This window comes from Pseudozyma hubeiensis (genome assembly GCF_000403515.1).
Source record: "Pseudozyma hubeiensis SY62 DNA, scaffold: PHS45, whole genome shotgun sequence".
Lineage (NCBI taxonomy): Eukaryota > Fungi > Basidiomycota > Ustilaginomycetes > Ustilaginales > Ustilaginaceae > Pseudozyma > Pseudozyma hubeiensis.
The window spans coordinates 417530-430285 of record NW_012133827.1 but is presented as its reverse complement, the minus strand read 5'-3'; the positions used below and the strand labels follow the sequence as shown (position 1 = coordinate 430285).

At 57.7% G+C, this 12756-nt stretch overlaps 4 protein-coding genes across 4 annotated transcripts; 2 read left to right on the top strand and 2 right to left on the bottom strand.

Moving 5' to 3' along the window:
• Positions 1-621: 621 nt before the first annotated feature.
• Positions 622-909, top strand: PHSY_004579 (hypothetical protein; the record flags this gene model as incomplete). Its single annotated transcript, XM_012335192.1, has 1 exon — positions 622-909. The coding sequence occupies one exon, from the start codon at positions 622-624 to the stop codon at positions 907-909; it is 288 nt and encodes a 95-aa protein (XP_012190582.1).
• Positions 910-4558: 3649 nt separating this feature from the next.
• On the top strand, positions 4559-6652 carry PHSY_004578 (hypothetical protein; the record flags this gene model as incomplete). Its single annotated transcript, XM_012335191.1, has 1 exon — positions 4559-6652. One exon carries the CDS (start codon positions 4559-4561, stop codon positions 6650-6652), a length of 2094 nt encoding a protein of 697 aa, XP_012190581.1.
• Positions 6653-7849: 1197 nt separating this feature from the next.
• PHSY_004577 (hypothetical protein) lies at positions 7850-9520 on the bottom strand (the record flags this gene model as incomplete). Its single annotated transcript, XM_012335190.1, has 1 exon — positions 7850-9520. The coding sequence occupies one exon, from the start codon at positions 9518-9520 to the stop codon at positions 7850-7852; it is 1671 nt and encodes a 556-aa protein (XP_012190580.1).
• Positions 9521-9701: 181 nt separating this feature from the next.
• Positions 9702-12386, bottom strand: PHSY_004576 (potential mitochondrial biogenesis factor; the record flags this gene model as incomplete). The annotated part of the gene is made up of 1 exon (XM_012335189.1): positions 9702-12386. The coding sequence occupies one exon, from the start codon at positions 12384-12386 to the stop codon at positions 9702-9704; it is 2685 nt and encodes an 894-aa protein (XP_012190579.1).
• Between the last annotated feature and the right edge of the window lie 370 nt (positions 12387-12756).

Below are 12756 nucleotides of genomic sequence, written 5' to 3'. Positions count from 1 at the left end.
GCTGAAATCGAAATGCGATCGCGACGGAAAGCGTCAACAGCGCAGGATCGACCGAGCCGAGGCAAGGGCTACAGAATGAAGCGAGCCTTCTTTCGACACCAAATCCGACCCCGAGGTCGTCCTCAAATGTGGTCCTGTACCTCACGTTGCTGCTTCACCACTCGGCAAGATGCGAGAAGGTGGAAGCGCGATCACTCTGAACGAGCTTCACACAGAGTCGAGTTGAAGGGAGTCGGCAAGCAGCCGAGAAGTTCTCACCCTTCTAAGCAACTGCAACGGCCAAGCCGAATGGGAAGAGGACGGGGGAGAGGGAGCTCACCAACGGCGATTTTCTGGAAATTCGTCGCTACTGCTGCTGCTGCTGCTGGTTCCGATCGCCATGCCGACGAGACGCGACGATCGGCGTAGGTACAAGCTCTAAATTGGACACCCAGCCACGCACAGCGGAAAATCCAACATTCTGGACCCTGCCTTAGCCTGCCAGTAATGTGCTCCTGTTTTGGTCCTGCATCGTTGTGCCAACACCCAGGAGTTGATACGATAGCAGACGTTCCAATGTCATGTCGGACCAGCTGACCGAGAACATAGTATGCACAGTATATTGAAGCGGAGTCGAAGCAGATGGACGGCAGCAGCCTGTCCCGGATACAGACGTGGATCAAAGACCAAGGCTGGCTTGTCTTTCTCTCGAGTGTACAACGACAGCGAAGTGCACTTTGCCATCGGCTCACTTGTCGAGTTGGGCTGGCTGACGTGCCGTTGTGGAATCGTCTTGTGATGGAACGATTCCTTCGGACTGGAATCCTTCGACTACATTCTGTCGCTTTTCCCGTTGGCAGCCCCATCTGCCAACAACATACGCTTCTCAAGTCGGGACGATGCCAGATGATGTCAAAGCTGGACCGCTAATAATGAAACTCGGGATCAAGCGGGAACAAGATTTACTGTAGTAACAAAAACACGCGACACGGACCGGTTTGAATCCGTGACTTCAAACTGCGCTTATTCATTCCGAACTTAGGTTTGAATTGAGGTCGCAGGAATGCAGTTTCACCAGGGTCCATCTCAGGGTTTCAAGCCGAGGTTTGACCGTTGAGCACTTTGCTGCTAAGGGTGCGCTGCAGGGCACGAGCACAACAAACATGTGCCTCACACTCCATTCACCGAGGAAGAAAGCAAACTCCGTTTTGCCCTTCGAAACAGTCGACCTCATTACAGTGTAGCGTCTACCTCTGTGCTTCATTGAGAAACGACAGATGCACGAACAAAAGAGCAAACGATACTGCAGTGGGAGGATTGTATGCTCTGGAACATTCTTGCAGCATGCGCCCGGCGAAATCGTTCATAGCTCGAGGTGCCTTATTCGGATGGTGGCTTCAGCCACAACCACCACGATCCGCTGCCCTTTTTGCTGGGGTGCGCCTCGTTCTGTCCTTTGACCAACGTTCGAGTTGCAATGTGCTCGATTTCGCAGCCCGAACATCGGCTTCCGCGGCTGCCCGTTGGCGGCTCTCTGTCTTGGGCGTTAAGTTTCTGTCATCCAGCATCGGCATCGTTGCAACCACAATACGGAGCGGAATGTGAAATTGTGCAGGGATACCTTGCAGCAGCGACTCGACGCACCTCGCTTGCCTGAGTTGTCTGGCTGCCAGAGGAGTCCGATCCCAGTTTGCAGAAGGAGAGCCTCGCGGCGCCAGTTCACGAACCGCCTTCCATTGCCGCAGGTGGGCTTCGTTTTTGACATCCAATCAGAAAATGCGCTTTTTCCACAGCGGCTCTGGAAGAAACGGAAAAACAAAGCTCTATACTGTAATGGGGGCAGACTGCCCATCATTTCGATTTGCCCCCGGGACAAAAGGGGTTCAAGACCCTGAAACTTCGCAGGTGAAGCTTTCTTTTTCATTGACCCTGCAGCAAGCAACCGACCGCTCCTGGGGCCCAAGTGCTTCCTGCCCCTCCTGTCCCTCTCCCTTTCCCTCTTCCGTGAGGTACCCCGAAAGTCCAGCCGCCCTTTAGGTCTTGCGGATCGAGCCCCAGAAAGCGACTTACCGTCGCCTGGAGAAAAGATGCGAATGGACGCCGAACGGGAGCCATTGCATCAGCTGGGTGAATTGAATGCAGTTCGACGTACACTGTACGCTGCACAAAAGAACTCAGTCGACGGTGCGGGTTGGATTCTGCCTTGGCACAACTCGGTCTCGCGCATGTCCTTCCCCACTAACGGCGTTCTTCTCTGATTGGCTGGCACGCAGAGAAAGGCTACAGAGTACTGTGGTGGCAGCTGCGAGAGGCTAGCTGGTTCTTGGTCTGTCTTAGCTTTCTAGTCTCCGCAAGACGCTTTTGATTTGATTTTGTACTTCGGGATTCTCCGATCGTCCTGTCTAATCAGACTTCACGATCAGCGCAAATCGAGACGAGACGCGATGTCTGTCTGCCTCCTGCCTGCCCTCGCTCGCAGAAGAATTCGGTCGCGTGCCCGGGATGCAGCTTTGACCCTGTTCGCTTTTCTCCTTCCTTTTCTTCGTCCTTCGAAATTGAGCTCACTGCAGCGTCAGCACACGGCGATTGAACCCTGACCCTGATTTTTTCTCTGGTTGAGATTCGCCTCTCAGCAGAACGGGCGAGTCGGAATTTGGATCGATTTCGGTCTGACACGGTGGCTCTGGCGTGGCGCCTCGTCTGCGGCACCGTCATCGCGAGTTGACAGCATCATCATCGTCATTCCTTCATCATCATCATCGGCCCCCGTCGACGTTGGGGCACATCTTCCCATTCGCAGGTTGCTGCGGCTTTGCCCTCGTTTGTTTCCCCCCCCCTTCCTGCAGAGTGTCGTCTCAAGCGTTGTTCGATCGGATTGGACTGTAGATGGCCGCACTGTAGCAACGGTTACGTCTGCTTCGCCCTTCTCGGCTCGCTTGCCTGGGTCGCTCTGTCTCCGATCCGCATCGCATAGCAAGGGTCTCTCTCCATCCTGCCGCATCACCCATATTTTTCTCCCCTTCTAGCCTGCTGCTCTGCTGCCTCTCTCAAGCTTGGCAGGGCCCTCTGCGATTGGCATCCTCGCCGCTTTTGCCATACAGATCGCGCCCTTTCTCCTTCTTGCTTCTTCCTTCCTCCTCGCCAACGTTAGGCTGTCCCCACGGCCGCTCATCCCCTCCGTCATCGCCGTCGTCGTCGCTGCTGCCGGTCTCCTCTCGATCGTCGCCGCCTGCTGTGGCACAGTAGTAGCCTTCGGTCGTGGCTGATCAGAGAGTATAGGCCCTTTCCGCTCCTCTCTTCAGCCACGCTGGACCCTTTCGACCCTTGTTTCCCCCTCCCTCCCTCTCTCCTGGCTCTCGCCCTCGCCCTCGTCCACCCTCATCGAGTCGCTTTCGTCATTATTGTCTCGTCAATCCTTCCGACGTCCCTTCGAGTTCGTCTCTGCGTCTGCCTAAAGCCACGTTGGTCGTCTGCCAATCATCCCTTGGGTTCGCCGGTATAGCTTATTCTGATCCCAGCACTTCTCCTCCTTGCCCACGATCCGCAGATCACGCATTCCTTTGCACCGTCTCGTCTACCGATCAGCGTGACCTCATCCATCTTCGCTCGGTACCATTCCCCTCTCACGTCGACGACATCATCTTGACGTACCCGCCTTCCTCGTGGCCTTGCTTTGCTGCGGCCTTCAACCGTCCTTCTCGCCTCGAGTCGCCGACATTACGCTCCGCCCAGCTCCTGTCTCGCTACCCTAAGTCGCCGGCATCTTCGACAGCTCGTGGTCGCGCACCCTCCAACCACTTTACCACGCTATCGACTTCCCGCTATCGTCGTTCGCTTCCCGCCGCTCTGCTGCTATAGCAAGTACGACAAGCCTACACCCAGGTTCTCTCCCTATCCCTTTGCGTCACATCGACCCGTCCTTAGACGCTGTCCTCCCGCCGATCAGCTTTGCTATCTGGCCTCTACCCTCCCTCCCTTCCATCATCATCATCATCATCATCGACACCATCAACTTGATCTTGACCAGCTTTCTCAGCGACATTACTACAATCAACACGTAGATTCACACTTAAACCAACAGCTCTTCAAACCTGCTACCACCAGGACCTCGACAAAGTACAATCCGACCCCTACGAAAGCCCATCTCAGCTCACGTAGATCCCACTCGACACCCTCCATCGACCAAGTTCAGCTGACCTAGTCGAACTTCGCCAAACCTCGCCGGCAACAACTGGCAATATCTATGCTCGACTAGACCCATTGTCTTTTCTATCCGCCACAAGAGATCGCTCTCAACGATCTCTCCCTCTTCTCTTCTACTCTTCTACAAACTCTTCAACGATCAGAAACTCGTCCAACGACTCTGATCTCCCCCTGACACTCCAAGCGTCAAATCGTTCCGTGGTGCGAGTTCTGTCTCATACACGTTCTCCCATCGCTTGCGCTTTGTGAGAAGACAGGTCCTGCATTTCGTGCGTTTGTCCACAGCCGAATCTTGAAAGCTGTTGCATTCGCATCCGACCCTTGCCTTCCAACTTCGCCCACCTCGTCATAATCTCCCGCGACCCATCGCCCCTTTATGCCACCTTTCTCCCTACCATCTGCCGGAGGCGTCGTTTCTTTGCTCAACGACCGTGCTCCACCCCCGTACAAGACCGAGCAAACGCCATCGTTCTCGGATCCATCGTACCACCACCATCATCCACGACACCGTCACCCCTCCCACTCAAGTATGTCCCGTTCTGCCTACGACTCTATCTCATCGTCAACAGAATCTCTCCTACGCAGTGGCGACCGTTCCACTGCTTCTACTTCTCCGCCTACTTCGGTAGATCTTGGCTCGTACGACAGTAGGTCGTCGTCCAAGCTCAGGTCGGCCCACGCCGAGCCCATACGACTGCCGCGCATCGAAGCGCCGCGTGACTTCCCCGAACCCCACCGTGGTCTGCAGGGACACAAGGTGCTCCGCGGCAATCACATCTCCTCCGAACCTCAGGGCTTCGGTGCACGTCCGGGAGAGCCGCTGCCTCCCTCTGTTACGGGCGTCTTCCCTCCAGGTCAGTGGGAGCGATCCGGCGCTTACCTCGACCCTCACGACTACAGTCGGCGCTCCTCGAGCAGCAGCTCCGACAGCACGTATCACTACGACCGCGCTATGCCCTACGGCGACGCAAGCATGGCCAAACGAACCGCAAAGGATAGCGGCTCCGGTGCCATCACCGTCGGCGGCAAGAAGCGCTACCCTTGCCAGCACCCCGGCTGCGACAAGACCTTCTCCACCAGCGGCCACGCTGCTCGTCACAATCGCATCCACACGGGTCAGAAGCCCTACCGTTGCACCTTCCCCGGATGCAAGGCCCGGTTCTCGCGCCAGGACAACAGCCTGCAGCACTACCGCACCCACATTCTCCATCCCAAGGGACGCGCTTCCCAGTCGGTGCAAGCTCGCGACGCGGCAGCCCAGCTCGAACTCGACCACCTCGACCTCGATGCTGCCGATGCTGAGGCCGAGGCCAAGGCTGAGCTCGGCCGACGCGCGCTCGAGGATGGCACCGCCATCGCCGTGGTCCACGAAGTCAAGGACCAGCACGGTCGCAAGAAAGGCGAGACCATCGAGAGGATGGTCGGCATGCCTCGAGGACAACGCGATTCGCTGCGTGGCGGTGGCCTCGACGGCGAAGACGAAAGTGAGTCGCCTTCGTCGATGGACGACGGCCGACTGAAGCGCGAATCCAGCTTGCCCGGTGTCGGCTTGGACGGCGTGGCCGGACACTACGAGGCTCCCGCTGACTACTGGACGACGCAGATGGCCAAGCAAGGTCGTCTTTCGCTGCCCCAAACCGGTGTGTCGTACGATCCTCGCTACCGCGACCCGGCTCCACCGGCGCCTTACGCCCGTGATGCCAGCATGAACGGCATGGGCTTCCCTGGATCTGCCCCTCCCGTCGCGTGGAGTCAGCAGGCTCCTGCTCCTTACATCGACCCTCGCTTCACCCCTGGCTACCCTCGTTCTGCCGCCGTGTCGGTCTCGCCGCATCGACGAGACATGTACTCGGCCACGTTGGATCCAGAGCTGGCCGGCGCAGAGAGGTCGTACGAGTCGCCTGCCGACTACCACCGTCGAAGCACGTCTACGAGCAGCAGTCAGCGCGATCGCGTGCCGCCTAGCGTTGCTGCCCTGCCGCCGCCTGGCTCCTCCGCGCGTCTGCCTCTGACCGCGCACGCCGCCTCGGCTCCCGTTTCCGTGGTTCCTTCGGCACGGTCTTCGCAGAGTCCTAAGTCGAGCCCCACTTCGAGCGCCTACTCCGTGCCCGAGGGGATCGCAGCCTCGGGTCTCGACTCGCTCTCGGCCGCCGCAGCGTCGTCGAGCCCAGCAGCCACCACCTCGCTCTCGGCACGCGGTCGACTCGGCGGCGGTGTCAACGGATCCTCGTCCGCCAGTGCCTCCTCCACACCGGCCTACCAACATCCCTACAGCTCGGACCGATCTACCAACTACGCCTCTTCCTCCCTGCCACCCATCTCGTCTGCACGCGATCAGGGCGGCGAAGACACCTTGGATCTGGATCGCAAGACCATGTCGTCCAGCCTGAGGAGCGGCCTCGCTCCCGCGGCTGCGACGGATCCCAAACTCACCCTGCCGCCCTTGAACTCTGCTGCTAGACGGTGGTAGACGGTGGTGATGAGCCTCTTCTCCTCTTCTCTCTCTCTCTCGCTTTCTCTCGTGTGTACAACTTCTTAGGATTCTGTCACCCATTTCCCCGACCCACATGTACGAAAGTAAAACTTGAACCGTTGCCGCTTGTTCCTGCTAGCGATTCATTGTTGTTGTAATGGTCCTTTCTTTCCTCCTCTTACTATACCTTCCTTCTGTGTTCGATTGTGTGTTGTTGGTGACTTGTGATACAGCTTGATGAGAGCATAGATGCAACAAAGTGCTGGTGCGTGATTGCGAGCGCAGTCACCGTCCGTGATAGGAGAAAGCTCGAGCAAGGATAAAGGTCTGGGAAGCTGAATCGAATGGACATAAAATTGCGGCGCAGAAAATCTGGCGTCGAGTATGGCATTTTTCGGATGTCGGACGACTCTGCGAAATTGGCACGGACCCTTGATTGAACCAAGACGGGTTTCTTCCATCTTGTCAAACATCAACTCTTAGACCGGTCTGTCCACGATCGTCTACGCTGGCTTGTACAGAAGGCCCAGCTTCTGTCGGCAAGAATGGTAAGTATCAGACACGCGCCAAACTGCTTCGCTGTGGTCACAAATGCCATCCAACTCGCTCCCTGCTGAAGTGACCATCCTGACACGCTTCTCACTCCGCCGTTTTGTTACCTACACTGCCACTCTCTTGTACCACCTCGCAACCTGCTCACACCCTACCTCGCCTCCCACCCAGGTGCGAGGTCACGCAAAGCAGCAAGCACAAGAAGCAGCCGCCAAGAAAGCCGCCGCCGCCAAAGGTGGAAAATCCCAACTCGGCGAAGCCCGACAAAAGGGTCTCAAGTTCACCTGTCCAAGATGCATGGCCCAGAGTCCTGTAAGTTCTTAGAAACATTCAAGAAGAGAGAGACGCACAGTGTAGGCTGACGTATCTTGCGATGACAGAACTATGGAGTATTGAAGGAGCATTTCCAGAACAAGCATCCGAAAGATGCTGTTCCAGCGGAGGACAGTTTCAGCGCGTAGGCAGCACCACACGCACGACGACGGCGAGTAGCGTCGCAAGCAAACGAGAACTTCGCAACTAAGATTCGGCATCGAATAGAAACATTGCATTGACAGCGACCAAGTCTGCGATCTCGGGTTTGACAGACCGAACCAATGGCTAGCACCGACCTCCGCACCCCTCATTGTCCGTATGGCTTCTTCAACCCAGCACATGCTCCAACACCCCGTCCAACCAGCCTACAACCCGCTCCACCTCCTCCTCGGTATTGTAGTGCACCCAACTCACCCTCACCACGCCGTCCTTGAGATCGAGCCCCAAACTCTCGACCAGACGATGTGCGTACATGTGTCCCTGCTGTGCGCCCATCTTCCCGCCTTCCACCAGCGCCGTGTGGATCGCCTTGCTCGTGCCGACCCGTTGTTTGCCGGTGCTTGGATCGATCGCGACGAACGCCACCGTCGGAGCTCGTTCGGAAGAGGAGGAGGATTCTACACCGACGATCCGCACTCCCTTGGAGGCGTGTTTGAGCAGAGCCTGGATGAAGAGCGAGGAGAGCTTGGATTCGTGATCCGCGATCTTGGCGAATGCCCGATCGAGCACCTCCTCTGCTTGAGCTCGTGTCATCTTCACCCTGCCACTGCTCGCCGCACCATCAGAACCTTTCGTCTGTGCGACGTAGGGCAGAGCGCTGGCTCTCTCGAACAACCCATTCCAATCCACCTCCTCTCCCTTTTCGCCAACTTTACCTCTGCCTAGGGAAACCAGATAGTCCGCCACGGCAGCGATACTGTGGTTCAGCTCATACTGCACCGAACTCGTCTGGAAAGGATACATCCCCTTAATGCCCTCCCCCTCACCAGGCGATGGTTGGAGGAAGAAGTGGTTCAACCTCTTCAGCTGCGTCTTGACCCGTGGGTCGATGTACATGGCACCCACGTGGGCGCCGTACGTCTTGTACAGGCTGAAGAAGGCGATATCCACCCCCCATACGCGGGGTTGGACGCGACGGTGCGGTGCGAAGGCTACGCAGTCGACGACGATCAGCGCGTCGGGAGCGATGGATCGAACGATCTCTACGGCTTTGGGGATGTCCGTGAAGGCGCCGAGCAGGTTGGAGCATGCAGTGAATGCGACCAACTTCGTCCGCGGTGTAACGATGTCCTTCAAAGCGTCCGGGTTGAGCGTTGCTGCGAATGCGTTGTTCTGCGAAGTCGTTTCGACCGGCCAGTTCTTGAGCTGCATACCCAGCCTCTTCGCCAACCTAGTCCACGCACCCCTGTTGGTTTCATGATCAGCATCGCTGATCACCACCTCATCCCCCTCACCCCACCTTCCCTGATTCTCGATCATCAACGCAATACTCGCCACCAGCGCAGTAGCACTCTGACCGATCATCACGTCGTCCGGCGACTCGGCTCCCAACAGCACCGCTGCTGCACACGTTCCCAGCGATACGTTTCGTTCGGCACTCACCGCAAGCGGATAAGCACCCATCTGCACGTTCGTTCGCAGGAGGTACGACGTGATCGATTCGGCGACGGTGGAGAGCACCTGACTTCCGCCCGCGTTCTCGGCGAACACGTAGCCAGACATGCCCGTGTTGGGGGTGTCGGCGAAGACGAGCGCTGGGAATTGGGCCCGGATGCGCTGCAGCTCGGCTGCGGAGAGGGTGGCGGTCGTCGACATGGTTGTGAGTGCTTGGGCAAGGATCAAGGACGTGAAGTTGAGTTGAATAACGGTGTCAGATGTTTGGAAGAAGATAGAGCAGAGATCTCGTATCCGAACAGACGGCGATGGGGTGGGAAGGGGAGAGAGGGTAGAGAACAGATGGCGCGTGCTCTCCTTGGGGTCGGCAGACACGGAATGCATTCACCCGAATTCACCGGCGAAATTGCCGATCATTTCACCTTTCCGATCGCCCGCCCTGCACAGGGTCTGACAGCACCAACCACGCTCCTCAACACCAGACACACCTTACGATCTGGTACAAGTACATTCATGCCTCTTTCCACTACATCGTCTTGGGGTATATCTCGAAACACACATTCCTCTACGCCCTCCCCTTGACCGCCACCGCACCGCTCGTCCCCGTCGTCCTGGCCATCGTATCCCTCAACACGGTCACCAGATTCAACGCCGCATTCGCCCCGACCTGCAACGACCAGAGGCTGACGTTCTTCAGCCGCTTGCTCGACGCATTCTGGCTCGCGACGTGGTTCGCCAGCGCCTCGTAGATCTTCTCGGACACCACGGGCAGCAGACCCGTCTGCGCCAGGTCGAGCGAGCCGTCGAACTCGCTCAGATCCATCACGATGCGACACCGGATCGGGATGAGCGTCTTGTTGGCGTTCATGAAGGCGACGATGGGCCGGACGAACGCGTTGGTGCTGTAGCTAATGTCGTGCGTGAAGAGGGGCACGGCGGCTTTGATGTCTTTGAAGCGCACGTCCATGTCGATCACCACGGCGGGAGGTGGGATCGACGTTTTGGGCTGGGTTGCGTCGTCTGGCTGCTGGCGCGATGAAGACTCGGCACTGCTCTCCGATGACGGCTTTGCCTGAGACTCTGATCCGGCTCGCCTCTTTGCCCCGACCATCGGCGGTTCTCGACCTTGGCGCCTCGCCTCTTCGTTCTCCTTGCGTACACGCTCGGCCATAGGACCCACCGCAGACACCGGTGCCTCGATCGCAGGCCCGCTCAGCCGGTGCTGCCCCGGAATCGGATCATCATCGCGATCCCGACTCGGCTCACCCGACAGCGCCGCCGTCAAATTGTCCAGCACCTCGATGATAATCGTATTGATATCCGCCTCGTCATCCAGATCCCGCGGGAACTTGATATCCGCCACCACGTCAAACTTGCCCGACAAGATCCACGAGATCGGGCCCGTCAGATCCGACTGGTTCTGGATGTGGTCAAAGTTGACACCGTCGACGCGCATGCGCGACATGGTCTTCCACTTGGAGTTGGAGATCTCGCGGTCCTGCTCCACCGTGCGGCTGATGTTCTGCGGCTTGTGCAAGCTGAACAGACACCCGTCCACCTGGCCCGTGATCGACTCGGCGCTCAGCAGGTCGTAGAACATCCACTGCTTGCGCAGCTTGGGTATGTGCGCGCTGAAGATGCTAAAGTTGAAAGGGCGGAAGTCGTTCGGCTGGTAGACGGTGACGAGGAAGTCTTCGACCACGACGGATTCCATCTCGAAATCGCCGTGACTCGGCTGGCGTCGAGCAGCTTTGGGATCGTACGGTTTGGCTGGATCCCAGAACACGTTGCGTCGGTCGACGATGCCTCGCACACCCCGGACGACGGCATCCTCGATGAGTCCCTTACCATCGAACCATCGCTGCAGACTCAGCGTCACATCGATCGAGTCCACCTGCAGGTCGAACATGGTGTAGTTGGTGTTGACCGTATCATCCTCGGCCAGATCTTCGCCACGTGCCTCATCGCTCATGGGCGGCGCCACCTCTTCCACCTCCTCGTAGTGCGTGCCTTCCCACGCCATACCATCGCCAGCGGTGACCGCAGTGCGACGCTTGACCTTGTTGGGTCGGTTGGCGCCGCGATTGCGAGCCTTTTGCCGCCTCTCCTCGAGCAACGAGTCGACATCTCCGTGGGCTCGACGAGAGATGAATACATTCTTGAAGCTGATCTTGCTCTCCTTCCACTTGGGAACTATGGCGCTCTCGAACACCACAGTGACACCTGTCTCAGCCGTGAGGTAGTCGGCGATCTTTCTCGCGATCCACTCTTGCAAATTGAGCGCGTTGAGAGCTGCAAAGATGAGTGAGAAGAACGTGGTGGTGCCGACGATGATGAACACGGCGGTGGTGAAACCGCCGAGGGTGAAGAAGGCACTGATGTCGTCTGCGTTGAAGCGACGGAAGCCGCGGATGGTGAACCACTTGAAACGGATGCGGAGTCGTGTCCAAAATCCTTGCGCGTATCGTAGCAGATCTTCCTTGGACGGTCTGAGGCGATGCTGGTCGTGCGGCTGGACTTCGTTGGATTTCGAGGGCTGAGGCTGTCCACCCTGCGAGGAGGCGGGTACGGCACGCATTGCCAACTGTCGAAGCGACGCAGGGTAGTTGGCAAAATGATGATAGGCGCGCTCGGCTGTCGTCAACTCTGTGCTCTGAGGTCCAGGTTTTGCCCCGCGGCCATTCTGTCCATCTGGCTGTGCAGACTTTGGCGGATCTGTTGTTTGATGACGAGCTGTATCCGCAGTCGGAGCTGCGGCAGGTGAGTCTTTCTTGACATGATCTGTGTCGGGTCGGTCTTTGTCGTCAAATCGATCTACACGAGCAACATGAAAGGCACGAGCTTGCTGCGCGATGCTGCTGGGAGGCGCAAAGATCCGAAGTTGAGTAATTGAAGCGGAATGTGACGCTGCCGAGAAAGCATTGCGGGATAGATACGTTTGTTGCTGTATGCTTGATTGTGGTAGACGCTGGAAGAACGATTGCACTGCAAGGTAGCTGTCTCTCACTGCATCTCGCCGTAATTTGGACGAGCCTTGGCCATGATCGTGGACGTGCGCTCGCGTCGAGCGTGCTTCTGCGATGCGATCCGATTGCGAGATAGGAGCTTTCTCAGAGGCACGAGTAGCTGTGTCCGCGAACCGCAAGGACGCTGCCGCCTTCCGCGCTGTCGGAAGTGCCTTGATGGAGGGTCCTGGAACAGCTGCGATCGCGCCAAGCGCCGAGTTGAGCCGAGATCCGTTTCGCGACATGATGCGAAAGCGCGCCTGGCGAACTATGTCGGATCGGCTCGCGAGCAAGGGTGGTGTACGGGCTAGCGCCGTCTAGCTTGTCATCTTGATGAACAGCTCGGCTTCGATACGCAGGTGTGTTCTGGGTCGTGTCGGCGCGTTCAGGCTGAGGTGATGGAGGAAAGAGTAGATGATGTGTCTGCGAGGTGTGTGCGGAGAAGGATTGTGACAGCTCGAGCGTGTACATTCCGTTTGTCAGCCTCGGCTCAACCGCTGAAGAGGGCAAAAAAAAAAAACAGTTCCCCGAAGCAGCCGCTCCAATTTTTAGCTTGGCACGCAAAAGACGTGAAGTCGGAAAGGGAGCACGAGCGCACAGACACGCAAGCAAAGT